This window comes from Stegostoma tigrinum, chromosome 22, assembly GCF_030684315.1.
Source record: "Stegostoma tigrinum isolate sSteTig4 chromosome 22, sSteTig4.hap1, whole genome shotgun sequence".
In the NCBI taxonomy this organism is placed as follows: Eukaryota; Metazoa; Chordata; class Chondrichthyes; order Orectolobiformes; family Stegostomatidae; genus Stegostoma; species Stegostoma tigrinum.
In genome coordinates, this window is record NC_081375.1 from 28183982 (window position 1) to 28208198 (window position 24217).

Genomic DNA, 24217 nt, shown 5'->3' on the forward strand with positions numbered 1-24217 from the left:
TGCTGTGGGAGTTTTGATGATGTGGAGTAAAGCTGCAAGGGAGGGCCGGGAGAGTAAACGGAAATAGAATTGAGAGGGTTGCTGGAGAAGAGGTTGCTCTTGTTTTGCACCTACCATTTTGCAGGCTCTGTTGAAAGAAGATGCAGGGCCTTGGAGGAGGGTCATTGCTCCACACCCACAAGACCAAGGCAAGAATAGAATTCACATGCACACACATCAAGGGGTTTCGGTGCTAATCCCAGGGCTGTTCCATTTTGTGTTCAGTCCTTGGGCACAACTGCTGCTGCAGAGGAATGGGAGCTTGCAACCTCAGCTGCTTTGGGGATTCTCCATCTTAAATCTCAAGAAAATGTAGTGCAGTATAAAGTCAGTGCAAAACCTTGTCTAAAAATACCATTGGATCTGGTACCCTTCTACTGAGGAAGTGCTGACAGCCCCAACACAACTTTCACAATTATGAATGACTTCAAGGTAATCCAAAAAGCAGCAAGTTAACAGTCACAACAGTAACTCAGATCCAGCTGCTCAGGCCTACTTGATATCCGATCGTGTGTGCGGCTTGATATTTGATCTATCATCAGATTTATTCCCCACTCTAATCACAGCAGCAGGACTATTGGATCATTATCTCACTACTGCAGGATCCAGAGTCTAAGTATTCTAGTGGAAATCTACTGTCATTAGAGTCAATTTAGTGGTTGAGTAAACCCTTTATGCTGGTAACAATCAACTCTAACCTTGTACTTGAGGCTCATTCAGTATGAACCTTGTGGGAAGTTAGAGATCTTATCTATCCTATTTGGTAAAGTTTTAAAGTAATTTGTGGTATTTTACTATTCAATGTAATTTCCAAACTACCAAGTAATGCTATTTATATGCATAAGTGGATTTGTTACATAATGAGACTCTTTCATTGTCGTTTCTAGTCTGCACCACTTTTGGAACAGGCTGCTGTTAAAAAGGGACTTCACTGAAATTCTTTTGAGTAAATTTAGAAAGGCAATTTCTCACTGTATGAAAGTGTTGACTTAAGCTCCAACTTGTGACTTGTTCTGAATACTCTTTAGCTTAGCAGTTTGAGAAATTACGCAGTTTGTTTTTAATTTTCAAATGAAGCAAATGTTCTTAAAATTGTGTAACGAGCTAAATTTGTTCAAAATGATTCACCCTCCTCTTGATAACTGGTAGATAGCACTTGATTTTTACATTTGTTACTGCTGGATTATAAGTTCTCTAATTTAATTAGGTTCATGCCAAATCAATTTGACATAAGAGCAATTGAATCATTTTAGTAATCAGATCTGCTAAACCTGTCTCTAATTAACAACTACTGTTCTGCTCTAATAATGATCAAAGACCTGCCTCTTCAAGGGGGCATTGACTATTTCTTTTAAACCTATTGATGTCTGAACATCTGAATGGTTTAGCACCGATGTACATATCCAAAGGAATTTCAAAAGTGTAATCAATTCCTGCAGGTAGAGTAGACATTGTTTCAGTTGTAATTGTACACCTCCCCAAAGCAGATGCAAATCAGGCATGTATGCTTTCAGCTCACCAGTTGTAAACTATTTGATTTAAAAATCAGTACTCACGTAAATTTCTGCCCCATAAAACCCATCCTGGTAAACAACTCTGCAAAAAATAGGAAGCATAGTGAATTATCTTGTGCATATTTGATCGTAAAACATCTGCCATTAAACCTGGGTACGATCAGAGGACAGTGCTCTACTAATGAGCAAACCCATCAGCTGCAGCGTCCAGGCTACATTCACACCAAGACAACAATGCATACATTTCTTTGTCAAATTGAGCACTCCTTAATATATACAGTCCCCAGAAGGCATGTAAGAGTTTGAAATGATCAAGTAGCTGAGATTTTTTATATTTGGTTTTCAACCTGTTGTGGATGTGATAACCAACCACACAAAGGTCTCAGTTTGGCAGCTCTTGACTCGGGAATGACATTCTCCAGGCTGTGCAGGAATTTGTGCTCTTACAGTTACAGTGCACAATGGGAAGATTTCTGAGATTTTCATTCAAAAGCTGCAGCTTAAATTCTAAATGCCTGAAGGTACTTTTTAATCATGGCTTTTTCTCCTCACCTCCCCAGTCCCATCCATAAAAAAAACCTCTGTAAATCACGACTATGTACCACTAATTCACAATTGTATGCCGTTCAATGGAGAAATTTGCAGAAGCATGAGACTGCCCGTAACAGCAAAATAAAGCCCTGCCAACTTGACTTGTAGGATTGATGGCATGCATATTGTCCTGACTTCCTGGCTGGATAAGGATCCCTGCTGGTAAATTTGTACTTCTATAGACTGAGGGGTTGCTTTTTGCAGCATGGTATTGCAGACTAATGTAGAAGAGATGAGATGTGTACCAACAAGGTCAAAATGTAGTTTTCTGTGCATGACAGGAATTATACACAAAGTGCTCATTTACTAATAACAACAAATTGCTGACTGAAAGCTGATCTCCTTGGAAGTTGTGCAAGGAATATATTTTTGGGATTGGGCTCATTTTTCAATTCTTTACAGACTTTCTTACATTTTAGATTACATATGGAGCATCAATAATAAATATCAGCTAATCTTAAGATGTTTGATGGAGTTGAAGCACATTTGCAGTTCTTTTCATATCCTGGTAACAGCCGAATTTCAGAAAATGCTCATCTTGCTTCCCTTTCAGAAGAAAGGCCATGAAGCTTAGCAAAGCTAATGAGAATTTGTCCACATGTGGATACTTTTTTTTAAGCTAATTACAGAATGTAATTTTTCAGGGGAAAAAAACAGCAACATTCAGGAATAGTCATCTCAAATGAGAATGCTATACTGGAAAAGTAATTTAATCCCAAGAGACAATTTTTAGCAATCAGTTAATAGAGCCCAACTTGCCACTTAGAACATGAAACTTTATCATCACTACAGGGACATAGGATCAGACCATTCAGTCCCTCCAGTCTGTTTCACATTCAATTAAAACATAATCAATCTGTCCCTTGTCGTATTGACATCTTTACTCCTTTAGAGTTCCAGTTTTCCACTAATCTTTTTTTTAAAAAGTAATGAGTTATTTTTGGTTTAACTCCTATATGGCTGAGGCTCTTATTTCAAAATTATGCTCCTTGTTCTGGATTCCTCCGGCAACGAAAGTAGTTCCTCTGTATGTAGCTGAAGAGATCTAATTATTATTATCTTCTAAAGCTCAATTAGGTCACACTTTAATACAAGAGATTGCAAAATAACTATATGCCTATTGTATACATAATTCACCACTTGGATAATTTCACTTCACTGAAACTGTGGAATACCATCTCCAAGGCCAGTCTCTCATCCCAAAGAGGTGGCATCCAGAACTGAACACAGGAGGAACCACCAGAGTAAGTGCACTTCTCTATTCTTTCATCCAATCTTTAAGTGGAGAAGAGTATGGGTAGGGGTATCAGCTGTGGGAATATAGTTACTTCCTGTTTTCTAAGGTTTCATGTTCAACTTCCATCCCAGAGTTTGTGATGTTTCTGTGTGGTAATGCAGGGGTGCATTATGCACTGATGGAGATGCTGTCAGTTGAGAAAATTTTGTGAAACAATAGTAGTGCCGCTACCTCTGGTGCGGTAGATCCAGTTTTAAGTACAATCTGCCCTAGATGTTTTTAACCAACCTGTTCAGACATGCTATGACATGCCTCTGGAACAGCTGGGACTTGAACCCAGGACATCTGGATTAGAGAGAGAGATCGGAACACTAACACAATACCACAAGAGCCCCCTCCATTCGTCCCTGGCATGTATCATAACATGCATGAAAAGTTGATTAAAAAGTACCTCGAAGCGTCAGAGGAGGGAAGAAGAGGACCATCAGTTGACAGGTCAATAGAAAGTAATGATTTCCACTGGTGATTGCATCCAAAGTGTTACAGGATAGCCTTAAAATAGTTAGGCTGCTCAGGGGTCAGCAGCATTTCTTCACACAAAGGGTGAAGGAGGAATATGTATGGAGATTAGGTCACTTGGTTTATTCAAGGTTGAATTAGATAGATGTTTGATAACATGGGAGTCAAGTTATTGGGTGAAGACTGGAAGGTGGAATTGACACCATAGCCAGATGAGCCATGATCTTAAAGAATGAGCTTAAACCAGGTTCCAAGGGCTAAACAGCCTACACTTCCTCCTAAATCCTTTGTTTCGACAAAGATAGCAGAAATTGGGATCTAACTTTCCCAAGAAACTCTTATTCTACGTCAACTGAAAAGTGTCAAAACTCAAAATTGACAGTGGTTGTTAAAGAAGAGCTTTAATGCTTACAGAGGCAAGGCATATAAATGGAGCTAAAATACAGATCAGCCATAATTTAACTGAACTGCAGAAGCTGCTTGCTCCCAATTTCTATGCTTCTGCGAACATGCACAAAGGAAAGCTGAGGCCAAATCAAGATTCCTGGGAACACTATGTATCAACTTGTCAATCAGCAAATGTTACTTTCATCTCAACTCTGTGTCCTCTGGCTCCAATCACCAAACCAATTCATAATATTGTAGATTTTTAGTTTTATTTATTGTGCGGAAGGCTATTAAATTATTGATGCAATTTCAAATAATCAAAGACTGGAAACCTCTCTATCCACTGTGCAGGGCCTAACCAAAGCATTGAACTGGATCAGCCAGACATGGTGTACCCTTCACAAATCTAAATTGGTTCTTTTTGCTCAGCTTATACTTGTTCAGTTCCTCAGGTCACACTGTCGCTAATGACAGATACCTGCAACTTTCCTTTAGCTGATGTGAAACTGACTAGTCCGAGACTACTTGGCTGCTTTTTCCTTAAACCATGAAGTTTAATGAGCAATTTTCCAACCGAGGGGTGCAATCTCTGAAATGATACAGCTTGGAGAATTGTGACTTAAGTTCCCACCAAAAACCTGGGTGGAAACCGGAAAATCATGCATCTGATCAATTTTTCCCTTATAATCTGCGAATTTATAAACTAAATTCATTAAATTTAATTCCTTGACATCTTAAAGTTCTTGTTCTGTTGCTGTATTGCTGGCTTTTCCAGGCAATAGTTGATATTGTCCAGTACATTCTCACCTACGCCAGTCTTTGTCAAATTTTCTTTAATATATTTACAAAACTCTTTTGAGTGTAGATATTCCTTGCAAGATTTTCAGATTCTCTTTCAATAGCCTTTATTCTTATTTGCATCTCTGACGTTTTAAAATAGCTTTCCCAGTTTCTGGATTTCCATGTACTTCACTTTGTATCTGTGCAAGGCCTCCCTGTTTAACTTGTCAAATTACTAGTCTGTGCAAAAACTACAAATCCTCAGAGTGAAAGCAAATTCCTTGCTCCTCAGTTGCATGGGATGTCAGAGCTGATGCTCTAATTATAATATTGAAGCTACTAGGTTACCATTTTACTGATTCTAGTCACACTGAAATGTCTGGGTGAGAATAACTGGGAATAGTTTAATTTCAGGATGGAAGGTTGGAAGGTAAGGTCATATCTATTACAAGTATTTTATTTATTACAAGTTCAATCTATCCAGTAAATGATTTATAAAATGATTAAGTTGATTCTGAAGTACAATTGACTAATCATGTATCCAGCTATCTAATGCAACCTTTGAGAAAAATACATGTATTCCTTAATTTTTGTAATGGTCACAATAAACTTAGAAATTAAACTGGAAGTCAGTGGTGAGTGGGGTTCCACAGGGCTCTGTCCTTGGGCCTCTACTGTTTGTAATTTTTATTAATGACTTGGATGAGGGGATTGAAGGATGGGTCAACAAGTTTGCAGACGACACAAAGGTCGGAGGTGTCATTGACAGTATAGAGGGCTGTTGTAGGCTGCAGCGGGACATTGACAGGATGCAGAGATGGGCTGAGAGGTGGCAGATGGAGTTCAACCTGGATAAATGCGAGGTGATGCATTTTGGAAGGTCGAATTTGAAAGCTGAGTACAGGATTAAGGATAGGATTCTTGGCAGTGTGGAGGAACAGAGGGATCTTGGTGTGCAGATACATTGATCCCTTAAAATAACCACCCAAGTGGACAGGGTTGTTAAGAAAGCATATGGTGTTTTGGCTTTCATTAACAGGGGGATTGAGTTTAAGAGTCGTGAGATCTTGTTGCAGCTCTATAAAACTTTGGTTAGACCACACTTGGAATACCGTGTCCAGTTCTGGTCGCCCTATTATAGGAAAGATGTGGATGCTTTGGAGAGGGTTCAGAGGAGGTTTACCAGGATGCTGCCTGGACTGGAGGGCTTATCTTATGAAGAGAGGTTGATTGAGCTCGGTCTCTTTTCATTGGCGAAAAGGAGGAGGAGGAGAGGGGACCTAATTGAGGTATACAAGATAATGAGAGGCATAGATAGAGTTGATAGCCAGAGGCTATTTCCCAGGGCAGAAATGGCTAGCACGAGGGGTCATAGTTTTAAGCTGGTTGGAGGAAAGTATAGAGGGGATGTCAGAGGCGGGTTCTTTACACAGAGAGTTGTGAGAGCATGGAATGCGTTGCCAGCAGCAGTTGTGGAAGCAAGGTCATTGGGGTCATTTAAGAGACTGCTGGACATGCATACGGTCACAGAAATTTGAGGGTGCACACATGAGGATCAATGGTCGGCACAACATTGTGGGCTGAAGGGCCTGTTCTGTGCTGTACTGTTCTATGTTATGTTCTAAACAAAGTGAGAGAATGGCTTCATAACATGCACTCTCATTTCTGGTAAAATAAACAGAGGACAAATAAAACACTAATATCTACAGTCCTAGCTCTAGACAATCAGCAAACTGCAACAGGATAAGGTTGAAAATGGACCAATTCCATGGTAGTACAATTCAAATCAGGGGTGTGCACATGTGTGTGTGTGCATGCATGTGTGCGTGCGGTAGTGGGGTGGCTCGTGATGGGGGTGGATGGGTGTTAGTTAGTGGAAGCAAATAATTAACCACATTTGTGGTGAAAAATAGGAACTTCAAATACAAATTAAAGGTAAAATGATTTTCCTATTAAAATTTTAATTAAGTGATGCATAAAACAAATAATCTTTCAAAAACAAATTTGCCCTCTACATCTCACATGAAACAAGTTGTAGTGGCTCATTTCAACTTTCTTACAGCGTCATTTAAAGTATTTTCTCCCATCAGTTTTTTTGTTTAATTAGTAGTAACATTTATTGCTTATACACTTTAAAATTAGGAAGTCTACCCCTGTTCAAAGGTTGCACAGTTCTCAAAGGCCGCAGCAACAACGAGAGGGAGTGATAATAACCACTAAATTATGGGGAATTTAACATTAAGGCCTAGGTTAATGACTAGAGTTGAGATTTATTTGTTTTAAGTGTAGGAAAATTGCAAGCTTTTTTTTGATATATGGTCTTACACATTTACCACACATAACGTACTATGGAAACCTTTCCCAATAGATACGTCAATTTTCTATTATATTTTGCCACTTCAAAGTAAAAGAGCTTATTCAGACAAGAACAGAACAACTTAAGAGTTGATATTCTTGAGCTGATTCAAATACTTGCTACTTACATAACTTGTCTGTTTCAGTCACTGGTGAAACAGCACAAAGGGAAATAACACCATCCCTTTATCATGAAAGCTTAAATGCAGATACAAAACACATCACTTGTTGTGACTTGCAACACTATATTCTAATACGACACCAAACGGCCATGATTGAACTGAAAACGAGACTCTAATCTTAATGCTAACTGAACAGAACTGGAACATCTATCACTGCATGTCTACTATTTAATATACACTGTGGAAAATTAAATTCTTAGAAAGCCTTTTTCACAGGGCACATGATAATTTGCCATAGAACAAAATCTGCCAAGTCTAGAATACTGCCAATTTTGTGCTGATACTCACGCTCCATATGTGGGGATGGGTGGTGGTGGGGGCGCAGCACGGAAGGTGTTGTAAACAGCACGACCTCGCCCCCGTAAATGAGCTCCTCTGTAGGCCACAGCTGCTCCAGCTCCTGGGTATGGAAAACCAGTCACTAGAGACAGAGAAGAAAATCAGGTTTACTAGATTGCCTTGCATTCATTACAGCTCAATTAGAAGCTAAATTGATTAAGTGTTTCATATGAGCACTCATTTGATTGATCTCATTATGCAGCATATTGCTCACAAAGATGTAAAACATTCCTCACAAAATGTTTCTTAGAAGTTGCAACTCTCTCGTGTTGGAGATAATGGGAACTGCAGATGCTGGAGAATTCCAGGATAATAAAGTGTGAGGCTGGATGAACACAGCAGGCCAAGCAGCATCTCAGGAGCACAAAAGCTGACGTTTCGGGCCTAGACCCTTCATCAGAGAGGGGGATGGGGGGAGGGAACTGGAATAAATAGGGAGAGAGGGGGAGGCGGACCGAAGATGGAGAGTAAAGAAGATAGGTGGAGAGAGTATAGGTGGGGAGGTAGGGAGGGGATAGGTCAGTCCAGGGAAGACGGACAGGTCAAGGAGGTGGGATGAGGTTAGTAGGTAGATGGGGGTGTGGCTTGGGGTGGGAGGAAGGGATGGGTGAGAGGAAGAACAGGTTAGGGAGGCAGAGACAGGTTGGACTGGTTTTGGGATGCAGTGGGTGGAGGGGAAGAGCTGGGCTGCTTGTGTGGTGCAGTGGGGGGAGGGGACGAACTGGGCTGGTTTAGGGATGCAGTTGGCGAAGGGGAGATTTTGAAACTGGTGAAGTCCACATTGATACCATTAGGCTGCAGGGTTCCCAGGCGGAATATGAGTTGCTGTTCCTGCAACCTTCGGGTGGCATCATTGTGGCAGTGCAGGAGGCCCATGATGGACATGTCATCTAAAGAATGGGAGGGGGAGTGGAAATGGTTTGCGACTGGGAGGTGCAGTTGTTTGTTGCGAACCGAGCGGAGGTGTTCTGCAAAGCGGTCTCCAAGCCTCCGCTTGGTTTCCCCAATGTAGAGGAAGCCACACCGGGTACAGTGGATGCAGTATACCACATTGGCAGATGTGCAGGTGAACCTCTGCTTAATGTGGAAAGTCATCTTGGGGCCTGGGATAGGGGTGAGGGAGGAGGTGTGGGGGCAAGTGTCACCTGCACATCTGCCAATGTGGTATACTGCATCCACTGTACCCGGTGCGGCTTCCTCTACATTGGGGAAACCAAGCGGAGGCTTGGAGACCGCTTTGCAGAACACCTCCGCTCGGTTCGCAACAAACAACTGCACCTCCCAGTCGCAAACCATTTCCACTCCCCCTCCCATTCTTTAGATGACATGTCCATCATGGGCCTCCTGCAGTGCCACAATGATGCCACCCGAAGGTTGCAGGAACAGCAACTCATATTCCGCCGGGGAACCCTGCAGCCTAATGGTATCAATGTGGATTTCACCAGTTTCAAAATCTCCCCTTCCCCTACTGCATCTGTAAACAAGCCCAGTTCGTCCCCTCCCCCCACTGCACCACTCAACCAGCCCAGCTCTTCCCCCCGACCCACTGCATCCCAAAACCAGTCCAACCTGTCTCTGCCTCCCTAACCTGTTCTTCCTCCCACCCATCCCTTCCTCCCACCCCAAGCCGCACCCCCATCTACCTACTAACCTCATCCCACTTCCTTGACCTGTCCGTCTTCTCTGGACTGACCTATCCCGTCCCTACCTCCCCACCTATACTCTCTCCACCTATCTTCTTTTCTCTCCATCTTCGGTCCGCCTCCCCCTCTCTCCCTATTTATTCCAGAACCCTCACCCCTTCCCCCTCTCTGATGAAGGGTCTAGGCCCGAAACGTCAGCTTTTGTGCTCCTGAGATGCTGCTTGGCCTGCTGTGTTCATCCAGCCTCACATTTTATTATCCTGGGACTCTCTCGTGTTGCTCAGGTGCCAACCAACATGAACAAGTCCTTTGCAGGCTGGTGAAAAACGAGTGGCCACCAATGGTAGGGGGGAAGAGCAAAAAAAAGGGAGACTACATGAATAAGTGAAAGGACATGTCACAGAGTATTTAGGAGGGGGGAACATGGTTGAGCTGCTGAAAAGGACCACGAGGAGCTACAGGACTAGTCAGGAATGGTCAAGCAGGGAAAAGAAAGGACTAGCTTGGTGTCAAGAGGAGGCATTCAGCATTGGACAAGACTGCTGAGGCAGCAAAAGATTTGAAACTGTGAAGACAAGGTTCATTAGATCAATTCACTAGGGCTTAAAGAGAGCCAATGAAGATATGGACAATGAAAATATCAGCCACAGAGTGCTGCTGTGAACATGTCCCACAATGTTTTGGATGAGTTCAAGGTTGCACACTATGAAGATCTTCAGGCAAGCACTGGAGAAATTTACCTGGAGGTAAAGGCTGGAATCAGAATTTTGGGGGCAGAAAGGTGGTCGCAGTGATAGAAAAAATAAGGGGCTGAAGAGCTTAGGAATGAGCAATACAAGTTCCAGTTCTCTGCACCTAACCAAAGGTAGAAGTCATATCCGTGGAGTTGAGGCTGGGGAATCGCAATTCACATGTAAAAATTGTATAAAACATATGAATACAAACCACATGACAATGGAGAAAAGCTTTGAATTTGTGTGAAACATTCAAATACTAAGGATTCTGCTGTTCATTCATTTAAAATCCCTCAAGCCCTTTGTTGCTCACTTTCTTCAGATGCCAATAAATGCAGTAATCTTTTTGATAGCTAAAGTGATTAATCCCTGCTGAGGTTGATGCTGCTTAGCTAACTTACACCACCTCAACCAAAATTCAAACAGTCATTGCAGTAATTGTTGTAAATATGTCCTTGGAGGTACTTTATTGCCAGGTATAACAATTTCATATTTAAATTAACTGAAATGGAGCAGCTAACCTAATCTAATTTTTGACCCTTTTCCAGAAAACTTAGTAACAAAGCCTTTAACAGGAAGATTTAAAAATGAATAAATTTGGATTCTTTTAGGCAAAATACAGGAAGGAGCAGAGAAAGAATACAATATAGACAGGTTCAAGGTAGCTTTCTGGTCATCCGAGTTTAAACACCCATCTGCAATTACAGCAGAGAGCAGGTGGAGATAATGCTGCCATCTACAGCACTTGCAAACTCGGCTTTTAGGAACATGACTGGATTTTCTGTTGTGAATGGGAAATTTTTTAGACTTAAATGAGTTATGCATGTCAGTGTTTCTAAGTAAAGTGAAATCTGACCATACCTTGTGTCATTGTGTCCATCTAACAATGTGCCCGTGATGTAAATTTCACTAGTCATATAGATTTTTGTTCATGCCACCGCTGGGGTTAGAAAATTTCTTTGCACATCTTCAGGCCCATAATTAGCGAGTAACAATTAAAAAGCACAACAAGACCTGGCTTTCTTGAGCTAGACTGCCAGGAGTGGAGGAGTAGAAAGGGCCTGGGTGTTGTAACTTAGATTCCAGGCTGCAGAAACAACAGTCATTACGCACCAATAATAACTGACTAGTGTAATGAAGGAAACAAAATCCCAACCGTGCATGTTAATGAAAGCATTCAGCTCAGCCCCAGCAACTGAAAACACTTCAGTTTATCTTTACAGAACATAAAAAATATGAGACATCTGACAGGAGTGTGTGTGCTTTCACTGATAATTTATAATTCACTCAAGGAAAAAAAATACAAATGGTTCAACAGTGTGGGCTGCATTCGCGGACATGTTTAATTCTGAACTCAGCAGTGATTAATGAATAGAAGATGAGGCTGATCTTCTTTCATATGCATGGAAGACCTCACCACACTGGAGGTCACCAATGCAACATCCTGCGACTTGTTCTGTCATTTAAAATAGAACTTGTTCTACAATTGTCAGCTCTTTTACCAATGCAACGATAGTTCATTATTTCACTTCAGTGGAAATAAAAATTGCCAGATGAAAAACAGGAGGAACTCTGGTGGTGCAATGTGTCATAAACTGCCCCCTTAGCTCTAGGACCTCGATTCAAATTCAATCCAGCTTGAGGCAATCAAGGTCTGTGCTGTGTTTGCCACCCATTAAGGTCCAAAGTTTGGGTGAAAACAAGCAAGTCTTTACTAGCTTTGGCATCAAAGTTTTATCTAACAACCAATCAGTCAAGAGACCACGGTACAGGTTAGTGTGAGCCCTTCTTCCTAGGGAAGGGAAAGGAAGGGTGAGCTAAATTGTTACAATAGAGGATAGGGGAGTTTTATTCTGTATCTCATCCATTTGGCCTTCTCCTAGAATCAACAGCCCAAGGCCGGGGACGGGACGGAACAAAGCTGGAGCGGCGTGGGGTGGTGGGGGGGGTGGTGGTTAGGAGTCGTGGTGTCTTGTCTTCCAGGAGTTGCTGGCCAATCAAAGGTTACCAGTTTTTGTGTTCAGCGGCACTACTGGGAATGTTGTGGCTGGTGCCAGAAGGGCAGACTTTGGAATCCCAGGTTTGGGGAATGACCCATGGGTCAGGAAAATAACGTAGAGAATTGACTGGGAGGGGTTCACCGGGAGGGACCTGAGGCTGAAAGAAGGGGTCCAGAGTTAAGTCACGCTCATTTCTCATCATGATTTTCTACATCACAGCTCCATCCAAAGTATTCAATGAATTCTGTATAGTGAGAATGATCTCAAGTATACAAGAACACTGATTATAATATGAGGCTTTTTTTTCAAACACTCTCTTTAAACACCTTCTAGGACAATCCATAATAATACTTTTCCTCACAATCAGCATACCTAGAAAATTCCAAACCGAGGCTTCAAAGTGAAAAAGTACTTTGGGACCCTAGACGGGACATTTCTGCTGAGTCTTACTTCCTGGAGAACGTTAAGTCCATTCACTTAGACTGCTTTTTCAATTTTGTTTGAAAATAGTGACTTTAGGAAATTATCACATACACACTACAGTAATAACCACCAACGTTCGCAACATCACACCAGAAAAATAAATCGAAGGACTTCAGAATTTGCTTGAGATCCTATGCCCACATTCAGGCACCACAAATACTGTAAATGGCAGAAATAGTCTGGGATGGGTCTCTGTGGAATTCCTCGAGCATCTTGTAGCTGTGTATAGAACTCCAGTTTCCCTACTGATATTTTAAACTGTTGGAATTAATGGGTGGAATCAACTGTTTTGATTGGGCATCCTATCTGCTCACTCAGTAGATAATGAGCCCCCTGTCGACTCTTCAGAACAAAGCCCAACATATCTGTTACCAGTCGGGCAGCCTTCTTCTGAAATCAGGTCTCCAGGGATGGAAGCTTTGTCTTTTGAGAGATGCCAGCCAACACAGACCAGCATTTCATGAACTGGCCATTGCCATGAGTGATGTCATGGTAATTGCTGGAAGATAATCCAGGAATGATAAGACAAGTGGGGAAGATAATGACTTATGGGGGGGTAAGTGTTTCTGGCATTAGAGGTCACAGGAAAGAGGGTGGTAAGGATGGACAGGTAGCAGGGGCTGATTCTCAGCAGGCACCCCCTGCTGCATGTCTGTATGTCTATGCCTGAGATCGTGTATAATTTACTGTAGATTGAGGAAGCTGACCCCATCCCTCCACCCACCATTCCTGAACTGACAGACAGTCCAGGCTAGTTTACCAGTGAACTAGGCCACCTCTTATTTGTCCCAGAGTCAAGGCTGGAACACACCATTAGGTAGTCCTTATATTGTCATTATTTGGCCATTTAAGGGCCAGTTGCAGGGAACATGTTCAATCACAAATCTTCCTGTTTAGAACTTAATCTTGGCAGGGTTGGGAAGGTGGCAGGGCTCTGAAATGCCATCACCCTGCTTAATTAAGTTCCCTTCCAGTCTGTGGGCCCACTACCTCCAGGACCAGAAGTTTTCACTTGGTAACGTGCTAACATTAGGGAAGACTCAGCAGAACATCAGCTTGCTTGCAACGTCCAATGTCTAGTGTTGTAGTGAATTCAATTATGTCCTTTCATCTCCAGTCTAAATTCTGAGAGAACATCCTAGTGGAGGGAATCTTACACTGTGCAGCTGTTTTCCAGAATCACACAGGAACCAGCTCTACCTATTAATGTGGGAGCCTGATTCTGCAGTTCTGCTGCCACCTTGTCCGTGTCCATTCATTTGGAAGTAATAATCATGATTATATTTATAATTACCTCATGAGAGAAAACCAGTAAGAAATATAAAAGTAGACAATAAAACTTCTATATTATATACAAAGGAGAAATCTAACAAAAGTGAGCATTGGTGCATTAGAGGCTGAGACTGTGGAATTAATAATGGTCAAGAGAAGGAAACAGTTGGACTGTTGGATACATATATATGTATGTATATACATATATATTATATATACACACTCACATATATATAAAATGATAGAAGACAAAACAAAAACCATAATGAAGCAATTTGCTGAAGGCAGGGAGGAACTTAAAATAATCATGCTCACGAGCGAAAAGGTACTCAGAAAATTAATGGAGCAAAAGGCTGTCAAGCCTCTTGTACCTAACAGTCTGCACTCTAGGGTCTAAAAGGGTTTGGCTGCAGAGAGAGGGGATGAAAAAGTTGTAATCTTTCAAATTTCCTGAGATTCTGGAAAGGGCCAAATGGATTGGAAAACTGAAAATGTAATTCTACTCCTAAAGAAAAGAATGAGACAGAAAACAGGAAGAAATAGGTCAGTCTGCCATTGGAAAACTGCAGATATCTAATATTACGGAGATAGAATTTTATAAATTCCTGCAACCAGTACAATCGAGCAGGTTTAACATGTGAAAGGAAAATTGTTAGAAAAGAAAAGAGTCAAAGAGATGTGCAGCAGGGAAACTGACCCTTCAGTCCATCTTTGTCCATGCTCACCAGATATTGTAAGTTAATATAGTCCCATTTGCCAGCATTTTGCCCATATCCCTCTAAACCCTTTATATTTATACACCCATGCAGATGCCTTTTAAATGTTGCAATTGGACCAGCCTGTACCAGCACCTCTGGCAGCTCATTCCATACCGGCATTTATGTTCTTTTGGGAAGATAACAAATAGAATAGATAAAGGGGAAACCAGAAGATGTAGTGTATTTGGATTTACAAAGGGCACGTGATAACAAGCCACATAAAATGTTACCATATAAGACAAGAGCTCACGGTGCTGGTGTTGGTAGACCTGGATAGATAGATGATTGACTAATAAGATAGATGGGTCAATGCTGAATTGACAAGCTATTATTGGTGAAACGCTACAGGAATCAGTGCTGGAGCCTCAACCATTTAGTATCTTTATTCATGGCTCAGATGAATATAATTCAGCTAAATTTGCTGAAGATAGTAAGACAAGTAATACAGCAAGTCGTGAACAAGTTAGAGTCTGCAGAGGGGTTTAGATGGTTTAAGTGTTTGGGGAAAAAATTTCAGGTGTATAAGAAAGGAACATTTGTGGTTATGCACTTTGACAGGAAGGTTAGAAAATGAGAATTTTATTTAAATGCAGAAAGACTCCAGAATGTTGAGGTACAGAAGGAACTGGGCATTTTTCTACATGAAACACATAGTTAACATGGAAGTAAATCAAATAATTGGGAAAGAACAAGGAATATTGGTCTTTATTGCATAGAGCATGTAGTGAACTCAGCCACATTAGGGGCATTTAAACAGCCCTTGGATAAGCATATGGATAATGATGGGATAGTGTAGGGGGAGGGGCTTAGATTAGTTCACAGGCCGGCGCAACATCGAGGGCCAAAGGGCCTGTTCTGCACTGTATTGTTCTATGTTCTATTAAACTTTAAAGACCACGTGATGGGCTTATAGTCAAGACGATCCAGAGGATTGGGGTAAAGCGATTCCATCTGTACTTTTTGCAATTAGGGATGCACCAAATGAATCTATCAAATTCAGTCTGTTTGAATTAGCTTTTGCACATGAGTTGAGAGGACCACTGAGATTAATTAAGGAGAAATGACTAAATCAGAGTTCAAAGACCACATGTTTGTACTATGTGTCAAATTTTAGGGAAAGATTAAATATAGTGAATGAATTTGCTAGACAACATTTGAGAGTAGCACAGCATGCGATGAAACAGGAAGCAGACTGATTTTTTGACTCACGATGTTACTAATGGAGATAAAGTGTTGGTGTTGGTTCCAGTGGTCGGTGAACCTTTAATAGTAAGTTTTAGTGGGCTTTTATTGAATGGAAAGGAAATTGAATGAGGTGAATTATTTGATAAGAATGCCAGATAGAAGGAAATCTCAGTGTGTGTCATGTGAATATGCTTAAAGGGTATTTTGATAAGGAAAGAAAGCAAAACGAGAATGTTATACAGGTTACAACAAAGAGTGAAGAAGCAAGTTCAATGATTCTGAATTGGACATTGCTCAAATTAAATTGGACAGTAAGGAAATTCTCAAAAATAGGAATAAATTATTGAATTACCCTCCAGAGGAAAATCTAAATGACCTGGAAGAGTTGTTATAATCACAGAGGGAGACATATGGGAATAAGCTGGGAAGTACTAATCTAATTAAGCATGTTATTGAGATAGGAAATGCTGTTCCAATAAGCATCATCCTTACAGATTTAACTCTCTAATATTGACACTGGTTCAAAAAGAGGTTGAATGCATGCTCAAAGGCAACATAATCAAGGTGAGTTGTGGCAATTGGAGCTCACCCATAGTAATGGTGCCAAAACCAGGTGGTATCCAAGGATTGCGTGGATAGTGGCAGTTACAGTTCATATCCTATTCCATGTTTGGAAGACTGTATTGAGAACGTGGGACAATCAACCTATATTTCTAAGTTGGATTTACCCCGAGGATATGGTGTTTTGGCTTTCATTAGCAGGGGAATTGAGTTTAAGAGTCGTGAGATCTTGTTGCAGCTCTAAAAACTTTGGTTAGACCGCACTTGGAATACTGCGTCCAGTTCTGGTCGCCCTATTGTAGGAAAGATGTGGATGCTTTGGAGAGGGTTCAAAGGAGGTTTACCAGGATGCTGCCTGGACTGGAGGGCTTATCTTATGAAGAGAGGTTGACTGAACTCGGACTTTTTTCATTGGAGAAAAGGAGGAGGAGAGGGGACCTAATTGAGGTATACAAGATAATGAGAGGCATAGATAGAGTTGATAGCGAGCGACTATTTCCCAGGGCAGAAATGGCTAACACGAGGGGTCATAGTTTTAAGCTGGTTGGAGGAAAGTATAGAGGGGATGTCAGAGGTGGGTTCTTTACACAGAGAGTTGTGAGAGCATGGAATGCGTTGCCAGCAGCAGTTGTGGATGCAAGGTCATTGGGGTCATCTAAGAGACTGCTGGACATGCATATGGTCACAGAAATTTGAGGGTGCATACATGAGGATCAATGGTCAGCACAACATTGTGGGCTGAAGGGCCTGTTCTGTGCTGTACTGTTCTATGTTATATAAAAGAAAGTCATGCTACAAATATACAGGGAAGTGGAGAATCTGCAACTTGAATATGTATAGAGTTCTGGTCTTCTTACTAAAGGAGGGATAATAATTGCAGTTTAGAGAAATTTCAACTAAGTGGATTCCGGTGATGAAAATTCCCAGGCTCCTTCGATAGCATCTTCCAAACCTGTGACTACTATAACCCAGGAGGACAATGGTAGCAGATGCTTTGAAAGAACCGCCCCAGCAACTCCCCAGCAAGTAACATTGACTTGAAACTATATCACTGTTCCTGGAACTCCACTCCTGTCCGCACATGGGTGTAACTCCACCTCAACAGGCAGCTCACCACAACATTCTCCAGGGCAGTTAGAAACAGAAAATGTGCAAACTGCAACAAAATACCCTGGTCAGCAAGGGCTTATACTAACTTCAGTTTGGAAAAATGAGAGATGAACTTGGTGCAACTATAATATTCTGAGAGGGCTGGACAGGACAGACACTGAGAGGAATTTTCCTCTCACGGTGGAATCTAGAGCTAAGTGACACAGATTAGAAATTCGGCGTCTTCCATTTAGATGGAGATGAGGAGGAATTTATTCCAAGATGGTTGTTAATCTTTGACATTCCCTTCCACAGAAAACATTGGGGACTGATGGTTTGAGATATTTTGATCAAATGGGAATCAAGGGTCATGGGGTCTGACAGGGAAGTGAAACTGTGACCAGATTAGCCATGGTCTTATTGAATGGTCGAGCAGGTACAATGGGCCACCTCCTAATTCTAATCCCCCTAATTCTTATGATGTTACAATCTAAGATTTCACCTACTGGTTTCACTAGGCATGAAAATGTTTAGACTGTTCCACTCACAGAGTGTCCGTGTCTGATGTTCAGCAGTCGTCTCAGGTTACTATGTGGCAGTGCTGAAAATAATACCTTTAGACTATTCATTGAGTTATTTATGCAGTGTAGAATTTCATTTTTAAATTAAGTACACACGTATCAGATTAAACACTGGCAAATACTGATTGTAACAAGTGTTGCCAGGGTAGATTATTATGGTACTTCCATTCGAGGATGGTGGCTTCAGTTGGATAGGACACAGATCTTTCAGTACCCATCATTGTTCCTTAGAGTGCAAAGTAGAAGACATGAAAACATCAAAGATTTTCATGTGAAATCTCATGACCTTCATGAGGAAAAAAATTGCACTCTAACTGCAAAAATATCATTATAGACACAAAAGCATGGATTGTGCCTTCAATAAACTGTATTCCAAATTATCTGCATTATTGGGAAGGACTGAAATACTATGTTGATGGAATTTGGGAAAAATACAGTTTTGTGTTAATGGCTGATGATCCCACTGAGAAACATCTTGTTAATAGCAAAGGAATACTATGATTTAGCCTTCATAACATCTGTTTAGTCAGCTACCACTGTCACAAAGAGTGTATTTGGCTCCAAATTGATGTAAAATTCCTAATGTTTCATGGTGGTATGCTAAAAGAAATATGTACAAAGTGAGCAGCGCTCTTACTTTTGACATGTTCCTGATATTAGCGCTTCTCTCCCAATTTAAGCGGATAGATAAATGCAAAGTTTTGATTAAAATCCTCCCTATTTAATTTTGCACCTTTCTTTTTATTGGATGGTAGCTTTGAAAACATAGGCTTTTTGGAGTTTAGTCCCAAAATTAAGGTTCTCTCCTTCAAGACAGCTTTTGAAGCAGAACACCCATGTCTCCAGCATTATAGTCTGCAGCTTTGCTTTGCATCTCCACTATTAGCTTACTTCTTGGTGACTGATACAAGTTCTCACTTTATGGTGAGTTGCATTTTTGTAGAAAAACAACTTACATTTCCTATATTGATAGCAAAGACACAGAGTTATGAATGGACACCAAGAATTGGCATTTGGAGGTAACACAAGTTCCTAACCAAACAGGTAGATTTTAAGGAAGATTTTAATGAGGGCAGCTTCTGGTAGACTGTGTGAGGGAGCTGGAGCTCTTTGCACTCAGGATCATCTGAGATGCTGAGCACATCATAGGTAAGAGTTTTAGTGAGGTGGTCACTTTAGATTAGGGTGAATCCAAAGAGATTCTTTAAGTATATTAAAGGAAAAAGAATAACTAGAGACGGAATAGATCCCTCAAGGACCAAAGTGGCCATGTACTTGTGGAACCACTGAAGACGGGCGAGGTCCTCAGTGAATATTTCTCCTCGGTGTTTACTGTGGAGAAAGACAATGAAGACTTGGGGGAAGTTAGTGGTGCTAGCCTAGGGACAGTCCATATAACAGTACAGGAGGTGTTGGAAGTATTAGAATGTACAAAGGTGGATAAATCTCCTTGTCTCAACCCTGCAAGAGGCTACAGGAAAAATTGTGGGGGCCCTGGCCGATATACTTCCTTCATCATTAGCCATGCGTGAGGTCCTAGAAGACTGGAGGGTTGTGAAAGTTGTGCCCTTACTCAAGAAGGGCTGCAAAGAAAGGTCTGGGGATTATAGATCAGTAAGCTTAATATCTGTGGTGGGTCAGTTACTTGAGAAGATTGCGAGGGATAAGGTTTACATGCATTTAGAAAGATGGGGTTTGATTAGGAGAAGTCAGCATAGCTTTGTGCCTCACAATTTTGTTACATTGCTTTGATGGAGTGACCAAGAAAGTTGACGAGGGCAGGGCAGTAGACATAGTCTATATGGATTTCTGTAAGGCCTTTGATAAGGTTTCATACAGTAGGCTGCTCTGGAAGGTCGGATCACATGGAATTCAGGGAGAGCTGGTAAATTGGATACGCAATTGGCTTGATGGTAGGAAGCATAGAATAATTGTGGAAGGATTCTTGTCGGACTGGAGGCCTGTGACTAGCGGTGTGCCCCAGGAGTTGTTGCTGGGTCCATTGCTGTTTGTTATCTATATCAATTAGCTGGATGTGAATGCACAAGGAATGATTAGTATGTTTGTGGGTGACACTAAAATAGGCAGTATCATGGACAGTGAGGAAGGTTATCAGAAATTGCAGCAGGATCTTGATCGACTGGGAAAGTGGGCCAAGAAACGGCAAATGGATTTTAATGTAGACGAGTGTGAGGTGTTGCATTTTGGAAAGTCAAATCCAGGTAGGAGTTTCATGTGAATGGGAGGGCCTTACGGAGTGTAGTGGAAGAGAGGCACCTTGGAGTTCAGGTGCACAGTTCTCTGAAAGTGGAGTCACAGGTAGACAGGGCAGTGAAGAAGGCTTTTGGCACAGTGGTCTTCATCAGTCAGGGTACTGAGTATAGAAGTTGGGAAGTTATGTTTTAGTTGTACAGGACTTGGTGAGGCTGCATTTGGAGTATTGTGTCCAGTCTTGGACACCTTGCTACAGGAAGGATGTTGTTAAAACTGGAAAGAGTGCCAAAGAATTTTATAAGGATGTTGCCAGGATTCAAGGGACTGAGTTATAGGGAGAAGTTGAACAAGCTAAGCTTTCTTTAGAGCACAGCAGACTGATGGGGATCGAAGATCATGAGAGACATGGATAGGGTGAACACACTCATTCTTTTTCCCAGGGTTGGGAAATTGAGGACTAGAGGGTATCAGTTTAAGGTAAGAGGGGTAAGAATAAATGGAAACCTGAGGGGCAACTTTTTTCACATAGAAGGTGGTATGCAGAAAGAATGAGCTGCTAACGGAAGTGGTTGAGGCAGGTACATTAATATCATTTAAAAAGCATTTGGACAAATACGTGGATAGGAAAGGTTTAGAAAGGATACGGGCCAAGTGCAGGGAAATGGGGTTAGAGTGGATGGGCATTTTGGTCAGCATGGGCCAGTTTGGGCCAAAGGACCAGTCTCCATGCTGTCGGACTCTATTACTCTATTTAAGGAAGGAACTTTTATGCATCTAATTAGGAGGAGGGATTCCCAGCACAAAATCCTTGCGGCCTGTCTACTCCAACTCACTCCTTGTTTCTACAATGTTAATAGCATACTACATTTTTGCAATTTCACTGACTCAAGGATTGGCGGAAATCATTTTCCCCAATGTACTTGATTAAAGCGCCTCATAACTTTGAATGTCTCCAATCTGATATTCCTTTAGCTTTTTCTCTTTTTGTAAATAAAAGCACTGGTTTTTCTAGACACTCATCCCTGAGGTCATCGTCATGAATCTTTTCTGCACATTTTCCTTGGCTTTAAAACCTTTCTGCAAGCAGGGCACGCAAAATTGGAAACAGTCAGTTAGAGGAATTCAGAACAGAAATGTTAAAATTAGGAGTGTGATGCTCTGCATTTTGAATGATTTTCAGGCATCCTGGTGGCTGCCATAAAGACACATTGACGCCCCCACTCCCCCTCCCTTAATATTCTAACTGAGGGCATAGTATCATTTATGTCCTATTGGCAACATGTTAGTGCTGGCTACAGTAGAATGTAGCAACAAGTGACAGCAAAAGTAATTTATTTTTTAAGCCTACCTTCCTGTCCATAGTCTGAAAATGCATCATTAATAACTTTTATCTTGGTATTCTTACTATGGCTAATAGAATTTAGAATTAGCTTTATTGATACGTGTGACTATGAATGAGGGAAAAGTGTACATGTCACCACTTACGGTACCAGCTTAGGTACCTAGGTACAGATTCTTAAGTAGAAATTCTTAGGGAAAATAAACTAGAAAAATAAAGAAACGAAAGTCCAGCATTACAGATCCTAGGAAAAAATTAGAGAAATAAAGAAATAAGAAGTTGAGAATAACAGACTTTCCAACGCAGTCTATGCTGGCACCTAGCCTCTGGTCTGTGCCACGCCATGCCGAGCTTGGCCTCGAGGCTTTCATGGTGGGGAGATGCTCTGGAATCACCTCCAGGCTGGACGTCATGCTGAGGCCACACCAGGCAACAGCATGCCGGGCCAGGAGAATGCCACACCATGCCGGGAGACAGTCATGCTGGGCCGAAGGGCCACCATACAAATCCAACATTCCTTCATTTTTGTATCATGTGCCTCTATTTGTAAAGCTTTGAATCCCCATTTTCCTTCTTTGTTTTACTGCTATATAAACATGCCTACCCATGTTTAAAGATTTATACATCTGTGCCATTAAAGTCTCTCCTTTTTAACCTGTAATGTATTTCCTGCTGCTATTGGAGTTCATTAACCCCACTGAGACTTTCTGATTGTGTGTTCTCAGTCAGGATAAAATATTCTTTAAGGGTCTCTGTAAGAAAAAAAACTGTTTAAAAGGCAGAAAAATCAATTTCTACTTTCCACTGATTCCACAGGTTACCACACTTGTGGATGAGCTCTGAAAAGTTTCAGTGTAGTGGAAGGACATTTAACGAGAGCATATGTTTGATTTACATAATATTTAATTTCCTCAATTTTCTTAAGCAAATACTAAAAACCCATTTTGTATTTGACAGGACACAAATAGAGATTAGACACTGATAATGTATAGTATTTCATATTAGAATTACTTTAAGAAACAATTATTTGAGTAATGCTGAAAAAAGGCATTGTATTGAACCTTTCTGCCTTGTTGTCCCACTCTTTAATGAGAGAGTAGCTCTATAGTCTGCTAAGACTATGGTCACATTGTTTTTACTATGTACAAACATTTTATACTGTATGAGGAGGGCATGCTTATTGATGATTGTGATTGGTAAAAACATTGCCATGGAAAATGCACTAAGATTGTAGTTGACAATTAACTGCCAATCTTTGTTTAAATTTAAACCAGGCAGGTTGACTTTGATTGGCTAAGGCATTGCAGTTATCGGTCAGTCATCATCCAACTGGTTATATTCTCCATGGCAATGTCTTTACCAATTAGAGTCCACTTGCCAATGAGCCACCATTCTCTTTTCTTATATATAAAAGTCTTCCACTTTACATTGGCATTGTTGCAGATGTCCTGAGGAGTTCAAGACAAAAAGCTTTGACAAAATGTGCTTTTTACCCTTCAATACTCAAGTTTGCACTATCAAACAACCAAACAATTGTTTCTTAGTATTTGTAAATTATTGCCATTTATAATTTTGGGAGGTATTTATTGTCAATTCAGTGGCGAGTGTGGTGAGTCATGCGAGCCACTTAATCAGGTGGGATGGTGACAACTGGAGATCATGTCAACTTTCTACCTCCATCTTTTCTGTGGCTGGAAGACTCATGGAAGGCTTTTCTATCCTATAGTGAATTGAAGCTATAAATGAGCAACTAATGCTCACTCAATTGCCTCATTCTGCTAGCACTGATATTAACCCAGAGGCAGGTGGGTGCAAAGCTGTGAGATATTGCTTGTAGATTCCAAGGGTGGGGCAAGATGTCAAAGACACTGCACCTGGTTGAGGGATTGGCATCAAGAAGTTGGTGGCCTGCTGAGATTAAAATCCCTGCCTTGCCCCCATCAACATCCCGTAATCCCCACCCCACCACCATTCTCCTGCTATCAGTCACCTGTAGCCAAGGATCTGGGGATGACCATAGGCCTGAAGTAAGTGCTGTATCAGCAGCAGGCACCACTTCTCCAGGTGGCACTGTGTCCAATCATATTGCTGGAAGGATTGTCTCCCCAAGGCCCCCTGATCCCAGTGAGTGCTCGCATGCTGGCCATTCAAGTGCCTCAGTGACACAAAACGTGATACGTTTCCTTCAAAGAGGCAACATGGATCTCTCACCGGGTCTCCAGCTGATGGGTAATCTCCATTTGCCTCCATCAAGAATCCATGTGTGGTGTTTAGGTTTACATGCCAACATATTTGGAATGGACAAATTTCAGCTTGCTTGCTTTTGGGCAAAGTGATCCTATCCTTCAATCCATTTTAACATGTGGATTCTGGAAACTTTAACCAGCTGAGAAGTCAAAATTATTTTTGCGAGAC

At 41.3% G+C, this 24217-nt stretch overlaps 1 protein-coding gene across 26 annotated transcripts in view; it reads right to left on the reverse strand.

Moving 5' to 3' along the window:
• The window catches only part of rbfox3a (RNA binding fox-1 homolog 3a), a 509932-nt gene that overhangs the window by 38583 nt on the left and 447132 nt on the right, over nt 1-24217 (reverse strand). For all 26 annotated transcript variants that reach the window (XR_009447076.1, XR_009447075.1, XR_009447077.1 and 23 more), the window contains 2 exons: nt 7893-8025; nt 1596-1635 (listed from right to left, as the gene is read on the reverse strand). Coding sequence is in view for 23 of the 26 variants with exons in the window: in XM_059653730.1 (XP_059509713.1) it covers nt 1596-1635; nt 7893-8025 (173 nt within the window). In the remaining 3 variants the exon portion in view is untranslated. The remainder of the gene's footprint in view (nt 1-1595; nt 1636-7892; nt 8026-24217) is intronic.